The 22,527-nt window shown below is 58.2% G+C and overlaps 2 protein-coding genes across 4 annotated transcripts in view; one reads left to right on the top strand and one right to left on the bottom strand.

The window, feature by feature from the left end:
• The window catches only part of DNAAF1 (dynein axonemal assembly factor 1), a 21,520-nt gene extending 8,556 nt beyond the window's left edge, over positions 1–12,964 (top strand). Inside the window, exons 7-12 of the mRNA XM_059150629.1 lie at positions 3,013–3,179; positions 6,096–6,362; positions 9,256–9,365; positions 10,757–10,816; positions 11,618–11,978; positions 12,593–12,964. Of these exons, the coding sequence (XP_059006612.1) occupies positions 3,013–3,179; positions 6,096–6,362; positions 9,256–9,365; positions 10,757–10,816; positions 11,618–11,978; positions 12,593–12,690 (1,063 nt within the window). The 3' untranslated portion in view covers positions 12,691–12,964. The remainder of the gene's footprint in view (positions 1–3,012; positions 3,180–6,095; positions 6,363–9,255; positions 9,366–10,756; positions 10,817–11,617; positions 11,979–12,592) is intronic.
• On the bottom strand, positions 12,857–22,527 carry TAF1C (TATA-box binding protein associated factor, RNA polymerase I subunit C). 3 transcript variants are annotated; one of them, XM_059150626.1, is made up of 15 exons: positions 22,366–22,527; positions 20,037–20,175; positions 18,673–18,754; positions 18,391–18,488; positions 18,229–18,318; positions 18,062–18,135; positions 17,229–17,467; positions 16,965–17,081; positions 16,767–16,884; positions 16,604–16,675; positions 16,322–16,457; positions 15,987–16,130; positions 14,934–15,108; positions 14,724–14,861; positions 12,857–14,637 (listed from the first exon to the last, which is right to left on the bottom strand). In XM_059150626.1, the coding sequence occupies exons 2-15, from the start codon at positions 20,172–20,174 to the stop codon at positions 13,664–13,666; spliced, it is 2,595 nt and encodes an 864-aa protein (XP_059006609.1). In that variant the 5' UTR covers position 20,175; positions 22,366–22,527; the 3' UTR covers positions 12,857–13,663. The 3 variants fall into 3 exon arrangements, with proteins under 3 accessions (XP_059006609.1, XP_059006610.1, XP_059006611.1); XM_059150627.1 differs by having other exon boundaries at positions 14,724–14,858; XM_059150628.1 differs by lacking the exons at positions 16,965–17,081; positions 17,229–17,467; positions 18,062–18,135 and having other exon boundaries at positions 16,841–16,884.

Raw genomic sequence — 22,527 nt, 5'->3', positions numbered from 1 at the left:
GGGTCACATTTTTATATGGCAGCATTGAGCACACTTAAGAGTGAACTTGTACAACGTTTCTGACTTGTGAGCATTTTCACACATTACATATTCTTCGGAAACAAGTTTCAGGGTTACGTCATTGTTCATGACAAGAAATTCCCTACTTTTGAGCACAGATTTTTTTCTTCATAATCCTCTGCTAACTATCCTTGCACACAAGTCTCTGACCTCCATGTTGATTTCCATAGGGTGGGATTCTAATAGTCGTATTATTGGATTAAAGACTGTGGTTTGAGCCTTGTTCAAAGTATTTTCTGTAAGTATTTTCTGTTTTCTAGAAAGTTTATAACAGCTCATGACTTCACCTGATAGAGCCGTGTAAAAGAAATCTTCACCGGGTGAACTGATGAGTAGAGATTGCGTCTCCTCTTATTTTGGGGGTAACTGATGAGGTCCGGCGCTCTTACTGTGTTTGTCGGGCAGGCGGATCTCTTCCTCTGGGAGCCTTCCGTTTGTAACTTCCTCTCAGTATCCTTTTGGAAGTCCTTTGGTTATTGGTTCGTAGGAGCTCTTTTTTTGTGTTAAGAATATTGAGCACAGACTGCCCTGTGTGTGTTGTCGCTGCTTTAATATCTACGTTTTTAATTTAGGTCACTATTCCTTCGCCTTAGAATAAAACCTCAGTAACACAGGCTGCTCGAAGGGAAGGGCAGTTTGAACTGTAAAGCACACAGCATTTCAGAAACCATGCGGCTGCTAGTATGTTTTTGAATTCACAAAGTTAAGGAAACAAATATCTCAAAGAGAAGGGAGAGCCTGTACGCCAACCAGGTCACAAAACAAGACCACCTGCTTCTGGGAAGTCCGGGTGGCAGAGAGGAGGCGCACCCAGTTCCGCGGCACCAAGCCCTGGGGGCAACGGTGGGGAGACACCAAGCAGAAGCTGGGTGAGGGTTTTGGAGCCCAGCCCCGAAGCCCTGAGTTCTGTTCCCTCAGACAGGCTCACTAACCTCCCCAGCCTCACGTTTCCTCATCAGGAAAGTGGGGACAATATGACCTCAGGGTGCTTGTGAGTAACAGGTGAGATTTGAGAAGCACAGGAGGGTCAGAAGGAGTGAGCCAGTGGGAATGGCTGCGACTAAGGACTCTGAGCCTCATCCAGGGGGACAGGAACTGGCCCCCGTGCGTAGAGCCACTCGGTTCAGGGGTCGGGCTCCCCTGGGTTTGAGTCTTCATTCCTCCCATCCCTAGTGGTCCCACGCCAGCCACTCGCTGTTCTCCCTGCCTGGGGAGCTCCTCACAGGGGTTTGCGTGTGTCCCCTCCCCCGTCACCTCAGGAAGCCCTCCCCGACCCAGCCCCCATCTCAGGAGCACCTTTCCCACCTGGTGTCTCTTTAACCGGATTTCGCTTCTTAGGATACACCAGCCTCTCATATACCCGTTTCCTTCTTTAGGGTCTGTCTGTCCCCATAAAAAGGCAGCGGGTATTGTCACCTCTTACGTTCCCTGCTGTATCCCCAGCCCCTGGACGGGTTCTCCCACTTCAAGTGTGTGACTCAACGGTCTCTACTACATTCGCAGAGTTGGGCAACTAAGACCGCATCAATTCTACAATATTTCTATCGCCCCCAAAGAATAACCTTTACTTGTTAGCTGAGAGTCCTCATTCTTCCCTCTGCCAGTCCCTGTCTCTAGGGGACTTTTCCTGTTCTGAACGCTTCATATTGGCGGACTCATACCGCATGTGGTCTCGCGTGACCGGCTGCTTTCACTCAGCATCATAGTGTCAAGGTTCACGCACACTGCAGCGTGTGTCCATAACTCCTTCCAACATCACGTCCCCAGACAGGATTCCCCTTGGACACCCCACGTTGTATTTATCCATCAGCCGATGGACTTGGGCTGGTTTCCACTTTGGGACTATTGTGAAGGGCACTGCTGCGGACACTGACGAAGGCTTTCGTGTGGACGTTTGTTTTCAGCTGCGTAGAGCAGACACTTGGGAGCACGGCGCCGGCTGGCCGGGGAGGATTTCTTATAGCTCTGTAGCTTTCAGGCTCTTCCAAGCTGGCGGCGTGGGCCCGCGTTCCCAGCAGCCACGGGAGGCCACCTCCTCGCCAATGTCTGGTGGCAGCATGTGGGATTTCAGCTGTTCTGACAGGTGTGCTGTGGTACCTCGCCGCTGTAACCACAGTTCCCCAATGTCACAGCATCTTCAGCTGCTCTGCCATCTGCCTGCCTTCTTGGGTGAAGTGTCTAGGTCATTAGGTCATTTCCCACTTTTTTTTTTTTTTTTTTTTTTTTTGAGGTTTCATAGTTGCCTGTTTGGGATATAAGCCATTTATCAGTTATCTTACCCATGAATATTTTCTCCCAATCTGAGGCTTTTCATTTCATTCTTTGAAATTCCCCCTACTTTTAGATCGTGTTGTCTTTGCAGTCATGAGTCATGGAAGTTCTTTATGTATGCTCTATACACGTCCCTCCGTAGGCATTTGATCGCAGACCCGTCCCTCATTCCATGGGGTACCTTTTTACCCTGTTTATGGCGTTCTTTTTGTCTCAAACATTTTTAATTTTTTTAAAGATATTTATTTATTAGAGAGAGAGATCACAAGTAGGCAGAGAGGCAGGAAGGTGGGGGGAGCAGACTCCCTGCTGAGCAAAGAGCCCGATGTGGGGCTGAATCCCAGGACCCTGAGATCATGACCCGAGCTGAAGACAGAGGCTTAGCCCATTGAGCCACTCAGGTGCCCCTCAAACATTTTTAATTTTGATGGAGGCCGACTTCTCTATTTTTCCTTTTATCACTGGTGCTGTTGGCATCCCATGGAGAAGGCTCTGGAAACCACCAAGGACGGAGGTGTGCACGTAGGAACTGGTATCCTTGTGCCCACGTGTCCCGCGTGCCCTCAGTTTGGTTTGGGGGAAATGAGCGTGTTTGGCGAGACGGTCTGTTTTGAATTTACTGTCGACCAGTGAAGATTCAGATCTCCCCACTTTCTGATTCTTGGTTGTTCTCCTCCACAGAGCTTGTGCGGAGGCCTGGGCCAGGGGCGGGCTCGCCGCTGAGAAAGAGGAGAGACAGCAGTGGGAGAGCCGAGAGCGGAAGAAGATACAGGAGAGCATCGAGGCGCTGGCGATGATCAAGCGGCGGGCGCGCGAGAGAAGGAGGCAGAAAGGCAGCCCGGAGGGAGGTACGGGTGTGGGTTGGGAGCGGCACCCAGGGCTCCGTGTCGACGGCAAGTCTGCGCTGGGGAACTTGGTCTTTCATCCTGGGGATTCGTTTCCGACCTTGGATTCACACACATGTTGGGATCCACGTGCCTGTGGCCTCACTCACCCGCCAAGGGTGGGGAAGAGCCCTAGCATGAATGGACAGTTTCAATCCACTTTCAGGGATAGAAGCTCAGTTGTGTTAAAATAGCCTCCGTTTTCCCAAATAAGCGATATATTACTGTTCTTGGACTATGCTAAGAAATTACCGTAAATTTAGGGACTTGAAAAACAACACATTTTATCATCATTTTGTAGCTCACAAGTGTGATGGCGGGTCTCATGGGGCTACAATCAAAGTGCAGGCAGGGCTGCGTTCCTTCTGGAAACTCCAGGGGGAAATCTGTTCTTCAGTCTTTTCCAGCTTCCAGAGGAGCCCTCATCCCCGGGCCTGTGGCCCCTCCCCCACCTTCCTAGGCAGGACCTTCAAGTCTCTCTCTCTAGCTCTGACACCCTGCCCCCTCCTGCCCCCCTCTCTTAAGGTGTGGGGACACCGAGCCCACCGGGATAATCTAGGATCATCGCTCCATCTCAGGGTCCTAATCTCATCTGCTAAGTCCCTTTAACTACATGAGGTCACATAATGACAGGTTCTGGGATTAGCAGGCAGATGCCTTTGTGGGGCCATTATTCCGTCTACCGCAAAGGAACGTCGTGAGTTCTTTTGAAAGCAGTGTGGCGGTGTACTGATTTCCTGCTGACCCCAGGTAGGGCCACGGATGGCAATAACACCAGCCAGCCTCTAGACCAAGGGCTCAGTCTGTGCCTTCCGAATCTCAGTCACGTGGTTATTAAGGTTTTCCATTCGTACTACTGCTCCCTTAAATCCACCGTTTGTCTGCAGGGAGTGGAGTAAAGAAATAGGTTTTGGCACCCACAGGTCAGGCCCACGGACTTCCTCGCATGCAGACATTGTCGCAGGTGCCCACAGGGAGAGCACAGGGTTCTGCTCCTCTGAGGAGCCCACGCCTCCCCTGGGGAGTTGCAGAGGACAGCCAGATGCCCGTGCTTGGGATTCAGTTGGAAACTGGGAAATCAAATAAGGTTAGCTGTGTTGGGTGACATCAATCTAGAAGAGCCCTGAAAACCAGCCTTGCCATGGCAGGTGACAGGAGGTGGTCAGCCATGAAAAGGGGGATGCTAGTGGCATCAGCTTGGTGGCTCATGTGGGGGCAAGGTGGCCCTAGTCCTGGGGAGCCAGGGAGGAAGCCGCAGCCCGGGGTCTGGAGAATCACCATGGAAAAACACAGGAGGCCCTGGACCTTTCTTTTCATTGACATGAAAATCACATAACATAAAACTGACCCTTCCGATGGGGCATTTGGTACGGTCACAGCGTGGGGCAACCAGCACCTCTGTCTGTTTCCAAAACATTGTCATCATCCGAGAATAAAACCTTGTGCCGGTGAGCAGTGATTACCCCCCTCCCCCGACAATGCTGTCTACCACCAGCCCCTGATGACCACCACCCATGTTTCTGGGTGCTTCGTATACATGGCGCTCTCCGTAAGATGTGGCCTTTGCGTCTGGCTCCTCTCACCCGGCCTGGTGCTTTGGGGTGCCTCCAGGTGATGGCATGATCCGAACTTCGCTCCTTTTAATGGCCCACCACGACAATTCAGTTCTGTGAACTCCAAATGGTGGCAGCACGCCTTCTCTGTGGCACAGACCGTGCTCCCTCTGATTAGCTCGGACTAGAGCCAACAATCTGGGCGGTTGTATGAAGCCTGCCAAACCCTCGAAAGGTTCGGCATCACGATTCCTCCCTTGGCAGGATCACAACAGGCCTGGGAGATGTTCTCGGCCCTGGTTGGTCTATTCCAGGATCTCAGAACCTGTCTCCCAACCTTGCCCTCTCTCACCCAGTTTCAAGAATCTGTCTGCTCCCAGGTTATGGTAAATGAACCCCCCTATCTCCCCAATCTATTGCCCCAAATCCAGGGCTCAAAGTCACCTGCCCACACCCGATGCCCCTGGTGTTTGTTAAAGGCTTCTAGGGAGAGAGTGAACCCCGGGTCCTGCTGATCCAAGCCCAGTGCAGGATCCTAGGGACGGTCCTCAGGCCACCTTAATGAGTAAGGACCCTCTTCCTCATCCTGTACCCAGTAGAGGAGCTGGAGTCTCCATGTGTGTTTTTAAATGAAATTGACTGTTTCTCGCCTAATTACGAAACGTGAACCCAACCACACATAGGAAACAAGAAAGCACCAGTAATAATTGCAGCAAGAACCACTCAGGATTTCCCATGAGCACTTCCCGGCTTTTCCCCACGCATGTAACATTTACGGATTTTGTAGAACAATGGCATAACTCTATTGTTTTCTGCCTATTGTTTCAATTAGCATAATGTATTTTCCATAAAGCAGACATCCTCCTAAAGCATTTTTCCTGGTCCGCTTTCCATTTTGGTATTTTTCAGAGTTTCAGAAAAGCTTGTATTGTGCCTGCTTAGAATGGATGGTGTTCAACATTTACACACACACACCCACACACACACACACCCGTTCTGCGGAGCCATTTCAAAGTCACGGTAGACTTCAAGGCTGGTAAGCCCAGTGCTTCGGTGTGCCATCTCCTAAGAGCCCTCGGCACGTTCTTGAGGCGTGTCGCATGCCGCTAGACGGCTGTGCTGAGCGCCACCCCCCACCCCACCTCCACCGAGGACACTGAGCTCTGCTTCCTCCGTGCTCAGCACGCACTGACAGATGCCTTCGCTGCATCCCTGACCGTCCCCTGAGCTCACCCCCAGAAGTTCACAGCATGTCCCCAAGAGACGTCCAGACCCCCCTGCCCTCCCAGGCCGTTTTGTGGCTCACCCTTGGACTTCTCCTGTTCAGGGGACGAGCGGGAGCCAGAGGAGAGCAAGCTCGCGGATGGCAGCGTGCCAGGGACGGAGGAGCCTCGTGAGGAGGAGGAGAGGCAGCAGAAAATGGAGCAATTTGTCAGGGAGAGCTTTGAGGCCAAGGATGAGCTCTTCCCAGAGAAACTGAATCTTGGGGAGGAGCTGCCGGTGGAGGTCAGCAGCGAGACGGAAGGCCGGGAGCCAGCGGGGCCACACCTGGAGGAGGCCGTGAGGCCGGCGCCCCCCGGAGCTGCTTGCGAAGGTAAGGAGCTGAGGGCCACGTGCGTGCACCCCTGGTGAACCTGGGGGACGGTTTCCGACGGCTGTGCCTTTAGGATACAGTAGACTTGTCTCATCTGCTAGCGCAGCGCTGCTCATGGAAATACAGTGGGGCCAGAACCGCATTTTCTAGTCAACAGAGTAAAAAAGAATGTTGGGTGAAACACCAACATTCTGTTATAATCGAACCTGATAGATCTGAAATATATTCACCTGACTCAATTTAAAATTCTCTGTGAGATACTTTGATCAGCCCCGTGTCCTCAAAGCCCAGAGCATATTTGATATCTCGGGGCCAGTGATGATTCAAGATTCAGTGGTTCGAAGGAGAGGGAGTTGTTTTTCCACTGCTTTTACACTTCAGGTGTGAAGTGTAAATGAATTAAAAATAAAAACCAAATACGAACTTTAGTGCCCCGGGAGCACAGGTGACATGTCTAGTGCCTGGGAGCCAGCCCTCTGTGGCTTCGTGGCCGCCGCAGGGGGTGATGTAGATCTAGGCAATGCAGGCGCCCTGGCAGGGTCAGCCACGCTCCTTGGGTCCCGCTGACTAACGTGTAAACCCAGCACTTGCCCGGGATGCCGTGAGCCGGACCTGGAGCGTGTCCAGCCATAGGGTCTTGAGAGATGGGGAACATTTTGTCCCCCTGAGCAGCATGTGGGGTCCGTTTGAGGAGTTTGGCTGGGCTGGCCCAAAACACAGATTCCCAGAAGGAAGGCTCCCCACTGTCTGGGAAACACCCAGGAGTAACGCTGTCTGCTGACCGCCAAGGACATGGACCCAGCCAGATGGGCAAGGGCCATACCACACCCCAGGGTGCCAGGCATGGCTGAATTCTCTTTCCAGCCAGAGGATCTGGACAGAGCAGACGATCCTCAATAATTAACCCAACAGAGCCCTGCCCTCTCCCCACCTCCAGATAGCGCCCCACTATCCACGGGGATTTAGAGCCGCATCCTTTTCTCCATTAGCATCTGAAAAACTGCTCCTGTAGTCTGGTCTTGCACAGGCTGTGTGTGGGAGAGAAAAACGTACATCAGGAAGGGGACATACGTAGGAAGGGACGGACCCAGCCCCATCAGGAGCTCACGGACACTGTTCCTGCCGGGGGTGAGCCCCAGCAATTTGCCAGGGATCCTGGCCAGGGGAGCGAGAGGCGGTGGGAGGAAAGAGGAAGCAGCAGGAGGAGCAAGTAAGCTCTCAGGGCAGGCCCAGCCCTCGGACACCACAGGAATGAATGTCCCAAGTGAATGGTCAAGGCCACAGTCACGGGACGAGAACAGTGACCCCTGGTGCTGGGCTCACCCCTGCAGGTGCTCGTCTCAAGCTCTCCAGACTCCAACATGAGGCTGGAATGCATCTCTGAGAAGCACGACTTGTTCCGAATGACTTTTTCCTTTGGAAACACTCATGGGCTGCTCTGTACCCTCGCGAGGCTTCGCGGCATGGGGCTGCTAACCGCCCCAGGGCCTGGTCATCCTTGTTTCTGGAAGAGGATGTCTACCAAAAGGGTCCTGTTTTCACTCCAGCTTCCCACGGAGGGAGACAGGCCAGGCTGTATTGTTTAAAAGGTGCAGTGGGGGCCTGGCCACGTGCTGCAGAGCAGGTGTCGCTGTGCACTCCCCTGCACGCCCACCCCCTCGGAAGCCTTTGCTTGGGAGCTACAGCTGGCGTGGGAGCAGAGTGGCCCAAGAGGGACCCCAGCCTTTACCATTTGGAAGGGGTGGAGGGCGCATTGGAAGAGGAGCTGGTTGGCCGTGGTGTAGACGCAAGACACGGCCAGCTCTGTTCACGCGACGTGCATTGGGGTGCTCTCGTGTGGCCCCCACATCTTATGGGAGTGGAAACAGAGGCCCAGAAGAGTGAAGTAACTTGCAGATGGTTTTGCGGGAACAGAGACCCAGCCGCTGCCTTGACAATCTTCCGGTGGCTGGGAAGCTGGAGACCGCGGCGCCACAAGCAGGACAAGGACAAGGAATACAGGAGGAAGGGCTGGCAGAGGCGAAGAGGACGGGAGCAGTGATTACAAGCACTGAATCGGAGAAGCCATGGGGACGGCCTGCGGAGACGGACGGCTGGGCCTAGCGAGGGAAGGTCTAGAGGTCCCAGCTGGGGTCACCCACAACAGCAGCCTCAGAAGCCCTCGGGGGCTCTCGGAGCCAAACTGGACCTACCTGTGATGAGCGAAGTTGGGCCACGGATCTCTAATGATGGAAGCCACAAGGCCAAAGAGCAGGGAGAACAGAACCCAAGGACAGGGCCTTGGGGACCTCAAAAACTGGAAGCCTGGAGTGGGGAGAGGAACCCATGCCAACTCCATGATCGCAGGCACCCCTGTGCTCATTCCTCTGAAGATTTTATCTGAGAGAGGCAGAGATTACAAGAGCACACGTGGGAAGGAGAGACTCCCCGCTGAGCAAAGCCCGATCCCAGGATACTGGATCACGACCGGGGCTGAAGGCAGACAACCCACTGAGCCACCCAGCGCTCTGCCCTTTCACTCTTTAATGGGCCTTCCTGACACTTCCGCCACTGGCTGCGGGGCAGCTCCTCCTGGGCAGGGCCATGACCCCGGACTCCAGCCCACGGCCCCTGCACCTCCCCAGGTGGCCTTTTCCTCCTCGCCCACCAATCAGGCCTTTTCCCACACCTGCTCCCCGGCTGGTACTTCCATCTTGGAGTCATGGCCAAGTTCCAGCAAGAGGATGGCGCGCTCCTCTCCCTCTCCTTTCTCTTTAGATGGAACCCTGTCTTAAGCTGGATTCTCGCAGCTTCTGTCCCCGGGGCTGGCCTCCCTCTGCCCTTCAGCTTGTCAGCCTGACCACTGCGCGTGAAGCTCGCCCCAAGGCGAGTAATCTTGTGTTCTTGTCCTCAGAACCGGACCCCCAGACTGTGGCTGCCGGGGGTGCAGCAGGCACGGAGCTGGGCGGAGACGAAGATCTGGAGACCATCAGACTGGAGGTGAAGGAGAAGCTCTGCATCGATGTACGTACGCAGCGGTCTGGAGAGAGGGCTGTGCTCCGCGGCGGGTACCGGTCAGGCAAAAACCCTTCAAGTCCTCGCTAAGCAAAGTGCTCTGTGGCCAATGGGGCCGACCTTCCTGAGCCGGTCAGAATGCACCGCAGACGCTCCGGCCAGACCGGCCTTATAACATGATACCCCCAGGTTCATTCATGTGCATGTCCGAGATCGAGGGGTGCTGGGCCAAATGTCTCCCCTCTAGCCCCCCACAAAGCTTGGTTTGTTTTCCCTGAAGTCACACAGCGAAGCAACTCTGTGCAGCGAGCTTTCTGCAGAATTGTTGAGAACAGGACACTTGTCAGCAGGGCCTCCTCCCTCCGCGGTTAGGTGCCTGGCCTCCTGCCGCCCGGCTTCCTTGGGGACACCCCTCCTCCCAGCTCTTCCCGCCTTAGGACTGGTGGCAGGAGCAGGTACAATAGGAGTTCACCCATTTCCTCATGACCCCCAGGAAGCGTACTGGGAGAGTGGGGCATGAGAAGTGGGGAGACATTGGTCACCCCTCAGCCTCACAGCCGCGGGCAGCCAAGGCTCACTAGGGGCCCCCCCAGAAAGACGCCCGCAGCCTTGCCCCTCCCTGCCCACTCCCCCGGTAAAGTGCACAATTCCATGTGGCTCAGGAGACACAGACACTGTCAGTGCTCAGAGCGGGTTTCCAGTTGCGGAACCCACACGCGTATCGTTAAGAAACAGCACTGGGACGAGAGAACCAGCTCTGTCTGGGATGACCCACAGAATTCATGGTTCTTATTCTGCCTGGCACCGTTCTAGACAGATCACGTCCTGATGGACTGAACCTTCTGGTAACTCTAAGAGGCCGTAGGCACCATCATCATCCCCATTTCACAGATGAGGAGACTGAGAAACAGGTGAAGCAGGTTGCCCAAGGCTGCATGGCCACGCTGTGGTGGGGCAGGAACACCAAGCAGGGCAGTGGGGCTCCACAGGTCCTCCCTCTAACTGCACAGTGCACCGCCTAATTAACAATAATTAATTAATGCACTGCCCACCCCGCGTGCTGGCTTGGCAGCTGTGGAGGAAGATACAATCGCACAGCCACAGCACAATCACTCCCCACCCCGTCTGGGGAGGCCTGGACTACACTCACGTTACACCACGCAGAGGCCTGGGAAACGCCTGTGTTGTCTCCCCTATGACGTGCTGGCGGAGTCTTTGATGACCAAGGCATTCCTCCCGACCTCCTCCTCCGCCACGGTCCAGGCACCCGCGCGGAGTGCCCTCGGCTCACCAGAGGACTCCCACCCCTTCCTCGCCCCTCCTGCACGCTCCACTTGCAAACGACCCTCGCAGGACCTTGTGCCTGTCCCTGACTGACAGGGGCTTATTTGTTCTTCCAGGACCTGCCTGACTTGGAAGATGTGGACACAGGCGAGCCTCTGGAAGGCCAGGATGATGAGGTTATCAGCCCCGCGTCCCCACCATCAGCCCAGTGTCACTGTCCCTCTGGTCCTGTTAGAAAGCACAGCTCCATGCACGTCAGGTGCCCCCACACCTCTGCACCCCAGAGCCTGCCTCTGCCAAGCAGGTGCAGAGCTGCCCGCTCCCAGACGAAGCACCTGGGTCTTCTGGAACGTACCTACTGGCACTGATTTTTTAATAACTCCTCGTCGTACACGCTCACCGGGGAAAACTTTTCTGTCCTGAGGTGGCTGGTGTTTGCTTTTGGGGTGCCTGCCCCGTAGCGACACACACACAGGGAAGGGCAGTGGACGAGGCAGGACTGGGAGGGGTGGTTCTCCTGCATGAATGGGCGCTGCCGGGGCCTGGGTGCGAGGACAGGGCGAGACCATCTCTGGGCAGCTCATCACCAAGGGAGGAAGTTCACAGCGGCCGACAGTTCCCATGGGGAACTCCTCCCCTCCCAGGAGGCTCCGTCCCCGCGGAGCCTATGGCAGCCGGAGGCCCAAGCTCCCAGTGCAGCCGACTCACGGCCCCGGGAGCACGTTGGCGTGGCTGGCCCTGACGGAGGGCTGGAGAGGAGCCCTGCTGGAGCGCTCACCACCCCTTCAGGGGCTTGGGGACGGCTGGCCACAGGGCATCGGTCCTGCAGCCTCGGACACACGTCCCATGGGTGGAGGGTGGGGCTCCCTCAGGCCTTTCTTGTACGTGACAACAGAGTGTTTTATAGCAGCGCCGGCACTGGGCGTTTTATAGCGACTATCCTGAAAGCCGCAATTTCCACTCATCTTTTTTAACAGATGTGCTTTCCAAAGATCACAGCCGTCTCGAGCTGGAGTGATGACAGTGACCCTGAACTGGACCACTCCTCACTCCCAGTGCCAGAAGACACCTCTGATGCCCTTTCAAACATATTCGCCATTCCCAGAGACACGTGGAGGACGGCTGAGACGCCCTTCATTGCCATCTGTGACACAGCAGCCAAGAGGGACTCGGAAACCCCAACAGGAGACACCAAGGCCCCACGCCTGCTGATCCAGGAGCTCCCCGGCGAGCCAGCTCCAGGCCAGCCATCAATGCCCCCAACCTGCCATCGGGACGCCCCACTGCCTGCTCCCAGCGAGGACAAGGACAGTGACCTACTTCCAGCCTCTCCCCCAGGTAATGCCACCCTGATTTAAAGACCACAGGGGCCCAGGTCCCCTGCTACCCACCCCGGTGGGGGGAGCAGCTGCTGGGCCAGAGGCCACTCACCACAGACCGCGGAGGCCACTGTGGATCGCGTCTCTGCCCATGGCTGCTGCTGGCCCTGCCGGAGAAGCCGCACAGCTGACCTGCTCCTGCCTGGCCTGACCAGGACTGCCAATCACCACGGGGGTCTGGAGAACCCGGGTTTTCACCCCCGTCCACACCACCCGATTCTCAGCCTCTCCAGACCCAGACTTCTGAGGGTGGGCAGGCTCTGGTGACACGAGGACAGGGAGTGTGGGACAAAATGACGGGGACGGCTGGCCTGCGGCTACAAGGCGGCCAGAGCACCCGGCTGGGTGGGACAAGCCACCAGCTGACCAGTCGGCCTGGCCGGGAATTGGAGGCCTGGGCTCATGGCCCGGGAGAGGCACATGGGGGACGTGGGGCAGCGCGGAGTTGTCGCTGAGCCTCTGCTGAGCCCAGGAGGTTCTGACTCGACACTAGCCGGCGGCCAGGCTCAGTGCCTGACTCGAGGGCGAGCACAGGTCCCGAGAACACAGCTGCCTTCTCTCCTGCCTCCTTAGGTGAGGTCCCTGAAGAGAATGAGGCGCAGGATGAGACAGAGCGCACTGAGCCCGAGGCGGGTGAAGACCGGGAGGACATTGAGTTTGGCTTGGACTGAAGCCCAAGGTGGCCCTTCCACCCCTAGACTAATGGGGACAGAGAGCCCACAGCTAGGCCCCCCCATGGGTACAGGTCACCCTCTTGGCTGGGCTCCCCTTCCTTCCAAAGAGTCATAGTTCCTGAGAGCACTTGGCGCATGCCCCCCCCATTCATCGACCCCATGCAAGTGTGCATCACCGTGTTGCTGTGCTCAAAGCAGAGCGCGACATCCCCGGGGTCTCAGGGGCGGACGTGTGTAACCGAGCATTACAGGCATTTTAGTATCCGCGTGAGTCCCGTGTTACTGGGTCGTTTCACATCCACGCAAGTCCTGTGCAATTCCTTCCACCAGGTTCCCTGAGAAAAGCAGCAACCTCCACGTGCGAGGAGAAATCTAGAGCAAACGCTGGTGTCTTGGGACATTCTGAGGGCGGGTTTCCCCACAGGGGAGCAAAGTGTTCCACGGAACCACATGCTTCAGAGAAAGGACTGTAGGGGGCGCTGCCGGCCCCAGAAACCCCGTCATTCCCAACCCCGCGCCGCTGCCAGGCTTATTCAGTTCCTAAACGTGGGTTCCAAGTGTCCCCCTCCACGAAACGTCCGATCACAGTGGGCGCCGCTTAACCAACACAGACTGAGCGGCCAGCGCCGGCAGCTTGGACTCCCTGCAAGTACGGTGAGGAGCAGGTGCCCTTCCGTCACCCCGGTGTCTTGGGGGGAGGGGACAATAGCCCCAGCTCCTGGGCAGCACGGCCCACCGTCTCCTGGAGGGAATCCCCATGACACAGCCCTTCAGGACAGGACCACGAGGGCCTACTCAATTTGCCTTCTGGAATGATCTAGCAAAAGCATAAGGAGAGGAAACAATTATCCTGCTGTTCCCGTTGCTCTGGAAACGCAGGCCTGTGCCCCGGGGACTGTTCTCTTTCCACTTCCCAGCTTCCAACCACAGAAGGCACAGCAGGTCCAGGATGAAGGGCTCCCTCGGGCCCTCAGAAGCCCATGCGCGGCTTCTTCCGCTGGGGCTGAGAGCCAGAGGGGACAGGTGCCCGCTGCCTGGAGGGGGTGGCCCGGAGGCTGGAGGTCTGGGAAGAAGACACGGCGGCACCTCTCAGGGTGGTCCTTCGTGGTGGCAGCTCGGCTGTGCGTTCCTGGAGGGTCTGGGAGCTGGAGGGTGTGGCCTGGAGGCTGGGGCTCTGGGAGAGGGATGAGCAGACACCACGTGGGCTGTCCCCTCCGAGCGGCAGCTTCGCCATGTAGTCGCGGAGAGTCTGCTGCCGCTCTGAGGGGACACCCTGAGCCCATAGCTCCTGAGTGGACTCATGGGAGGGCGGGGTCACCGGTGGTTGCAGCTTGGCTTCGGGGGATGCCCGGTCTGGGCTATGAGGGGGGCTGGTGGCATCCGAGAGACCCAGGCGGCCACTGAGCGAGGAGAAGGTGCTGGACAGTTGAGTCCGGCGCTTGTGCCGCTTGGGCAGTCTGCTGGGCCCGGAGCTCCGGCCCTGCTGCCTCTCCCACCAGGCGGCCATCTGGCCTTCCCAAGCCGCCTCCAAACGTGCACTGAGCTCGTCCTCGGGGCCCGGCTCGGGGGCAGGGGGTGGCTCCGCAGAGGGGAGTGGGCCCAGGTCCCTCTGCTGCAGCAGCCGCCCTCCAGCCATGGCCGCTCGGAGACCCTCTGGCCCCTTGCGCTCCCCTGTCCTCTGCTCCATGCAGCCCAGCAGACGGCGGTGGGAAAAGGTGGGTGCAGCCCACACAGGGGGAGGCGGGGGCACTTTCAGCAGGGCCTTCAGCCATCGGCTGCAGCACGCAGTGGCCTGTGGAGTCCAGGAAGCCGTGGGGGCATGGAGGGTAGCCCCAGGGTCTGCCTGGAGGCGGAGGCGCTGGTGGAAGATATCCCCGGCTGCTGAGAGCTGGAAGAGCGACAGGACTGGCTCGGAAGCCGGGAAAGGGATGGTGGCAGCCAGACCTGGACATGAGAGTGACAGTGACGCCAAGGTCCAGCAGGGCACCCCCGCCCCCCCCCCCCAGATGCACTCCCCAGCCCCAGCGCACCTATGGTTGGCGCTTTCAGACGCTCCTGCAGCCGCCACTGACTCTTGGGCTCCAGCAGGGGAAACGCGGAGAGGGAGTCGCTGCTGGAAGGGAGAGACTGGGGGTGCCCCGCCAGCCTGGGTGCAGAGGCCCCCTCTCCTGGAGGAAAGCCAGACAGCTGAGGCCCTGCCCTTCGTCCCGCCCGCCTCCTGCCCCAGCCCAGACTCCTACCTGTAAGGTGTAGTAGCCGCAGGTGCCCGCGCTGGGCGCCCAGGAGCAGCGGCCGGGGGCAGCCGGGCCGTGGCGGGGGCAGCAGCTGGGCCCACAGGGGAGCCGAGGGGAGCTCATGGTTCCACTTCAGCATGGGCACCAAGGGGAGGCGCTCGTCCACCAGGTAGAGAGAAAACTGGGGGCCGATAGGAAATGAGAAGCGTGACCGAGGGAGAACCTGACGGAGGGGGACGAGACAGGGCAGGGGAAGGACGTGATGGTGCGACGCTGGGGGGAGGGACAAGGCCAGACCGAAGGACACTACAGTGGGGGTGAGTGGGGCTTGTAGGGGGAGGCTACGCGCAAAGGCGACTGGGAAGGGGGGGGCTGTGAACGAGGGGGAGGAACGCAACGGGGGGGGGGGGGGGACAGCAGCCAAGGAAGGTGATGGGGATGGGTACACGCGTGCATGTGTGTGTGTGTGTGTCGGGTGTGTTTGTGTGTGTGCCTGAGTGTGAAGTCCGCACACCCCAGACGGCCGTGACCGAGGCAGGAGAAAGCATGTGATGGGACAAGAAGCTCCGCGTGGCTCTCAAGAGGAGTTCAAGGCCCGGGGCTATCCCAGCAGCGTGACCGCCCTGATGCGCCAAGTAGCGCCACACGGGGGAAGCTCCCCGGTACATCACTTGGAGTGCCACACGGCAGTGACTCTCAGGAAAGGCGCAGTCTTGTCACGCAGACTGCTACCAGGCCTTCCCTGAAGCTGTGCAACCCTGGGACCTGTGCACCAGAGGCGCCAGTTAACAGCCTGGAGTCCTGGCGGGTGGGTGGGGGGCAGCCCCTCGGACCACCTCCCCTTCTCCTGAACACACAGGGAAACTGTGCCACGTAGCACAGACTACTCCCCTGACACCCGTGCCTTTCCTCCTGCACCGTGGGGCCTCCCCACAAGGCCGTTCCCACCCGTCTGTTAGCACACGCCAGCCACAGACTCAACAGAGTCTCCCGATCCGTTTTGCCGGAGCTGTCCTCCTGGACACGGTGCGCCGGGCCGCGGGGGCAGGTGTGGCTCACCTGCGTACAGATGAGATGGAGAGTGGGAAGCAGGGGCTCGGGGCTGCACGTCCCCAGATACTGGGTCAGCAGGACACGTTCTCCTTTCTGGCATGATGCCTCTGCGCCCCCACGAAAAAGCAGCAGACCACAGCCGGGTGGGCCCTGGGGGAGAAACCCAGGTCAGCCCTCCCACAGCTTGGGGCTGTGGCAAGACTCCGACCAGTCCTCGCCCCGGGCGGGCAAGGCTCATGGCCCTGCCACTCTTCATGCCCTCTGGGGAAGATGCCCGGCCCCGGCCCTCACCATATCTGCTCTGCCCCACAGCTGTGCCTGTGCCGGTCCCCTCCGCTCACCTGAGTGTCAATAATTTTCACTCCTGTGCGGTCCCCTACAGTCAGCACCCGGGGATGAGCGGTGAAGTCTGCCCAGCGCCAGGAAGAATGGTCACAGAACACAAGGGTCTCAGGGTCCTTGTAGACTTGCTGCAGCCTTGGGGAGACAGACCAGCCATGATGGGGAGATGGGCTGACATGGAGGGGCCCAGGGTCCAGAACACATTGCACAGGGAGCACGGGCTGTGGTTCGGGGGGAGCTGTGTGTGGCGGTGGAGGGTTTTCACAGAAAAGGGGCATTACCCGTCCTGGGGGGTCCACAGACAGACGGCTCCGGAACGGCTGCAGACAGCCAGCTCCCCGGGCAGGTGCGGGCTGTAGGGCACAAGCAGGATCAGCTGACCGCCCCCCCCCAACCTTTACCCACACCCAGCTCCGTGCACACCACCCCAGCCGAGCCCCTCACCTGAGGCTGATCCCAGTGGCCCCCTTCCCGACCTGCAGCACCGGGAGAGGGGCAGGCTGCCCCTGCTTACTGACCTTCCACAGGGCGCAGTGGTAGTCAGAGCGGACAGCCAGCAGGGCTGAGGGACGGAGAAGATCAGAGTGAGGGAGCAAGTCAGCAAGGGAGGGAGGCATGGAGGGAGGTGTCCAAAGGACTCACTTTCCCCTTGCACAGTGCGGGTCACCACCTGCCGGACAGGTCCTCGGAGCTGGATGTGGCCAGGGTCCCTGAGAGCCTGAGCATCACCGCTTGAGGTCAGACTGACCTCTTGGAAACCTGGGCCTCTGGCTAAGGATAGGTATATGAGCTCTGGTCACTGCAAGTCCCCCAACATCCTGCCAGTCTCTGGGACCAGGCCGAGAGCACCCCCTCCGCCAGAGAGAGCCGCCTCTACCCCGTCATCGCCCCCCTGAGAAAGGATACAGAGCTTGTCTAGAGCACCTCCTGCAGGGTAGACCAACTGTCCCACCTGGGGCGTCCTCCCGGGCACCCAGGCCAAAGCACCCCCGGTGAACGCGTCGTCCAGGAGCAGCTGCTCCCACCGCACGGCCAGCTCCTCGTGCAGCAGCTCCCCCAGGAGGCTGGCCACTGACTTGCCCAGGACGGGGCCCCCGAGGATGGAGAAGCGGCGCTGTCGGTAGCTGAGGAAAGCCCAGGGGCAGCTGGGGACGAGGCAATGGCATGAGGATCAGGCGGCAACAGTGACCGAGAGGAGGACTAGGTCCCATCCCAAGAGAGGCCAGGCCAGCAGGTGCGCGCGTTTGTTTTTAGTTAACCTAGAATTTCTTCCTTCGGAAAACGATTCCACCCTCTTCCCTGCTGCAAGAGTGGTCCGAGGTCACCCCTGGCCGCGGTGATCGGCTCATGGAGGAGCCAGACACCCAGGCCACGCCAACCACACCTTTCTCAGGGCTTTGGGTAGTGCCTCAAGAAAAACACTAGCTTCTTCCTTGAAGTCATAAGCCATCTCACTGCCCCTTAGGAATAGTTCGTCCGGGAACTGAGCCAAGCAAAGCCAAGAGAAGGAGAAAAGAAAGAGACAGAGCCCTAATCATGTTATTCCAACACCTAGATGCAGCCAAACCTGCAGTTCATAAATCGAATTCCCTCTTCCACTTAGAGTTTGGTGCGAGGAACTGAAGCCCCTGACCACATGGGGCAGAGAAACAACTGTGAGGGGAACCTGGACCCCCCTGGCTGCTTCCACATCACCCCAGCTAGGCCTCCCAGCCCGTCCTTTCTCACTAGCCACTTGCCCCCAGGGCTGGTGTCCACCGAGGTCCTGGAGTAGGCTCTTCACACTGACCACTGTCTTCTTCTTAGAACGGCTCTGTGTGGAAAGGCCTTGTCAAGCTCGCACATCCGAGGTTACCCAGACAAGAAGTGGGGCGCCCCCTCTCCTGGCTGGGCAGAGGTTACTCACCCGTGCTCCCTCCAGTTTGAAATTCTCCAGCATCAGCTTCCCCAGGGGTGCAAAGGCTATGTCCCCATGGTCCCACAGGAAGCGGCTGAGCTGCGGGAAGGGAGGCTGGGTCACCACGCACAGCCCCCACCACCCAGCACTGCCCGCTGTGGGGCTACTCACCTGTTCCGTAACGTCCAGCACGGCTCGGGGCTTCCTTCGGAATGTGAAACCTCCCCGGAAAAGCAGGTCCTGGGCAGTCACCCCAGGGTCCCAGGGATCTGACGGAAGAATGAGGCCGGAGAAGGGGTTTGTTCAGGAACCAGAGAGGCCTCACAGGTGGGGGCAGGTGTCCTAGGTGACTGAAATTCACCAGCAGGGAGGGAAGGCCTCTGTGGGGGAGGCAGGGGACAGAAGGGACTCGGGGAACAGCTTGGAAGGAGCCCCAGGAACCAAGACACTTACCAGGACCAGGAGGCAGCAGAGGAAGGGGCCCGGGGGTCTCTGGCTCCCAGAGCAGCTGCGTGGCCATGTGCGGCGCCCCATTCTGAAGAAACACAAGCCCAAAAGGAACACAGTGAACACAGCCCCAGGCCGGGCGCACACTTTTTTTTTTAATTTTTTTTTTTTTTTAAAGATTTCATTTATTTGACAGAGATCACAAGTAGACAGAGAGGCAGGCAGAAAGAGAGGAGGAAGCAGGCTCCCCGCCAAGCAGATGTGGGGCTTGATCCCAGGACCCTGGGATCATGACCTGAGCCGGAGGCAGAGGCTTTAACCCACAGAGCCACCCAGGCGCCCTGGGGCGCACACTTTTAAAAAAATTTTTTGTTTTTTAATTTTTTTATTTTAATTTTTAAAATTTTTAAATTTATTTTTATTTTATTTTAATTTTTACTTTAAGTAGGCTCCACGCCCAACATGGGGCTTGAACTCACGACCCTGATGTCAAGAGTTGCATCCTCTACCGACTAAGCCAGCCAGGTGCCTCTTCGTTTACCTTTAATGCATAAGCACATATCTTACTAACTCATCGGTATAACAATCATCGCCGCTTTACTGGTGAAGAAGTGGAGGCACCAGGAGGCTCGCTCCAGGAAACAGCTGGTTAAGAGAAGGGGCTGGGAGCCTGGGCCAGTCCCTACCTCTGAGCTGCAGCTCCCCCCAGCCCTGTGCCATCACTGGCTGACCCAAGAACCGCCTGATTCTCACATCCACTCAGGAGACCTCATGGTTACTGACTGGGGGGAGCCCACAGGCCACTCTGCTCCCCAGCGCTGGGCTTGTCCAAGACCACTCAGCTCCGACACTCGGGGGTACAGGAGGCAGCGAGCTGGGCTCCCAGAGGGGACCGAATGGACATTAAACCCTTCTTCATCGGGGACCCTCCCCTCTGCCAGGCATCACCCTTAAGCAGCCTATCTCCAAGTGGGAGCCAGATGGCTTAGGCCTCCAGGGAAAGCCCCTTGTCCCTCGTGTCTGGGGAGGCCTCTCCTCGCCTCCTGTCTCCTCACCACCACTTTCTCCCCACTCTGCTCCGTGAGCCTCCTCTGGGTTTCGGGCAGTGCTCTTGTCACACAGGGTGATGATTTTATCCTTTGGTTGTTTGTCCTACTGGACCTAACCCTAAGTCCCCCAAAGGCAAGGGATGCCTCTGACTCATGCTGGATTTCCGAGGCCTAATGAGGCTCCCCCTTCCCCACGTGCACTGCAGGGGCTCAATAGTGAGCATCTGCTGAGCAAAGGCAGGAAAGGAAAACCAAGGAAGAGGCAGCAGCCTGTGCTCTGGAGAGAGGGGCCTCAGCCAGGGCTCTCCCCCGGATCTTCACCTCAGAGTTGTCGGGCGGGGACTCCGGCAGCATCAGGGCGTCTCTCCAGCTACACATGAAGGACAAGTCAGGGACATTACTCAGACCAAGGGGGCTAGCCATGAACAGTGTGGGTCGAAGGGAGCTGGGGAAGTCCATCCTGGAAAACAAGAACCACACAGCACGTCTTCTCAGAGGTTTGAACCTGAGCATGCCTTCCAGGGTCTCTGGGAGAGGAACAACTGCCCTAACAGGGCTGTATTTTGAATTTTATTTCAGAAAGATAATAAAGAATAAATAAAGACACAGCCTACTGCCAGATATTAATAAGTGCTCAATTAAAACCAACCAGCCAACCAGGAGGCAGGGGAGGGCAATGTGATAGGCAGCGGCAGCCAGGGAAAGCCTCGCTCAGGAGGGGGCACTTGGCACAGCCTGAACCTAAGGAAGAAAAGAACTGTGCAGACAACGGGAACGAGGGGTCCTGCCAGAATGAAGAGCAAGTACAAAAGTCCTGGGGCAGAACAGTGTGTGAGAAACAGCTGGGAAGCCAACAGAATGAATGAGGGGGAGCACGGGAGGGAGGAGATGTAGTCAGATACGTGGTGTGGGGGCGGCTTCTACTGTGGCTCTCAGCCCCACCTGTAGCTACCCTATTACAACCACTGGTGGGGAAATGATGCACCCTCCACCCCAGGCTGCTCTCCCCAAGAGCAACTCAAGTTCCCCCCAAACCAGGACAGAGTCTTCTTCCTCTGTCTTCCCATGGTCAAGTATAGTACCTTGTGGGAAATGCAACTGACCCTGTGTTGAATAACAATAAATTTATGTCAAAGGAAAACAAAATAGAATAAATTTACATCCAGGGGTTGTGCCAGATTCAAACTGCTCAAGAAAAATAAGCAGCCACGCCTTCCCTCTTCTTCCACTAACCACAAATGTAACAGCAGTGGTCACTTCCTGAGCACCAGCAGCCGCCCCAGACGGACGACCTGTTTTATTCGTCTGTTGCCCCTGTTTCGGAGCTCTCGAAACCGAAGCTCAGGGAACAGCAAACCCCCACCAAGGCCAACAGCTTGGTCCCCCCATCCAATCCAAAGTCCAAGTTCTGAACCCCTCCGCTGCCATGCATCCACAAGGAAGCAAGCATTAGCAGGAGTCTCGGAAACCAAAAATCTCTTTCCCTTGGAACTGCCACTGCATTTTATCAACCTATTCTGATAAATAAACTTATCGTTTCATTCCGCACATGCAGATACTGTCGGCACCGCGCAGGACACCCGTCCCCCAGTAAAAGCCAGTAAATACTTCTCAAACGATCGAACGTGCGTAGCTCATGGCCCACCAGCCTCACCCTAACGGCGGCCTCTATGTATAACCTCATCTCTTTGGTGAGACGGGGCGCTCTCCCGGGGCAGGGGCCGTATCTGATTCATTCCTGAGTTCCGAAGGTGGGCGGCTGCCCTCACTCTCTTTGCCAAAACCGAACAGGAGAGGGCGGTGGCACGAACCCAGGAGGCGCTCCGTGAATCCTTCTGCCCGGTCCTGACTGCGGCGCGGGAGCACCCACGGCACCGGCGGCGGCCGCACCCCCGACAAACCCACGGCACCGGCGGCGGCCGCACCCCCGACAAACCCACGTGCGCCCGTCTCCAGCTCACCTCCGCCTCCCCCTTGCGCCCGGGCTCCAGTCCCACTGACCTCCTCCGGGACTGCCCCATCGGCAAACCCTCTCTCGGTTCCGAATGGACGCCGGCACCCTTCCCACCCACCTACAAAATCCTACCCATCCTTCAGATTTCCAGACAGCAGGCCTCCCGCGGCTCCTCGGCCCAGCACCTTGGCCTTCCCCCACAGCCCGCACGGCGGCGTGGGACTCGATGCCGAGAGCCCCCAAACCGCTCCCGCAGTCCCCATGGGGAAGGGGCTTCCTCTCTTCCCAGCACCTCGCTGTTCGCGCCACAGCACCAACCGGGACTTACACATCGAACGGGAAGGCCCAGAAGGGAGTGAGCCTCACACCCAGCCGGGCAGGCAGAGGGCGCCGGTGGAGCTCCCGACCCCCGAAAAGCCCCTCGACGAAGCAGCCTCTCTTCGCGCCCTCACCTCCGACCACCGCGGGGGACCCGCGGGGACCGCTGTGTGCCGGGCAGCCGCCGCCAGGCTTGGCACTGGTGGGGGCCTCCGGCTGCGCGGCGCAGGAGCGGACGACCCGCCGTGCAGCTGTGGGGCCACCTGTGCCAGCGTCACACAGCGTGCAGCCCGCGGACCCGCGCACCCGCCAGGCCCGAGCTCCGCTCCCGGCCCGGGGCCTCCCCCTCCCTGCCCTCCCCGCGGCGCGCGCGCTTACGTGGCCCGGGCCCCGCGGTGCTCGTCGGGGACTGGGAATTCCACGGGACGCTCGGCCGACCCACGAGCCACGAGCCACGAGCCACGAGGGAGCGGGCCAACGACACCCCGCCTCCGGGGCACGGGATGGAACGAGAGGGCGAATTAACGGTCTTCCGGGCAG

The sequence above is a fragment of the Mustela lutreola genome, chromosome 16, assembly GCF_030435805.1.
Source record: "Mustela lutreola isolate mMusLut2 chromosome 16, mMusLut2.pri, whole genome shotgun sequence".
Lineage (NCBI taxonomy): Eukaryota > Metazoa > Chordata > Mammalia > Carnivora > Mustelidae > Mustela > Mustela lutreola.
Note: the sequence above shows the minus strand (reverse complement) of the source record. Positions and strands in the feature narration are given on the sequence as shown.

Bases quoted from the DNA above. Each gene is read 5' to 3' on its own strand.
- TAF1C (XM_059150626.1), bottom strand. From the start codon at position 20,174: ATGGACTTCCCCAGCTCCCTTCGACCCACACTGTTCATGGCTAGCCCC. The intron at 17,468-18,061 runs GCAAGTGGCTAG...CCTCGTCCCCAG, and splicing joins GGTGGACACCAGCCCTGGGG to CTGCCCCTGGGCTTTCCTCA. The intron at 16,885-16,964 runs GTGAGTCCTTTG...TCCGTCCCTCAG, and splicing joins CCGCACTGTGCAAGGGGAAA to CCCTGCTGGCTGTCCGCTCT.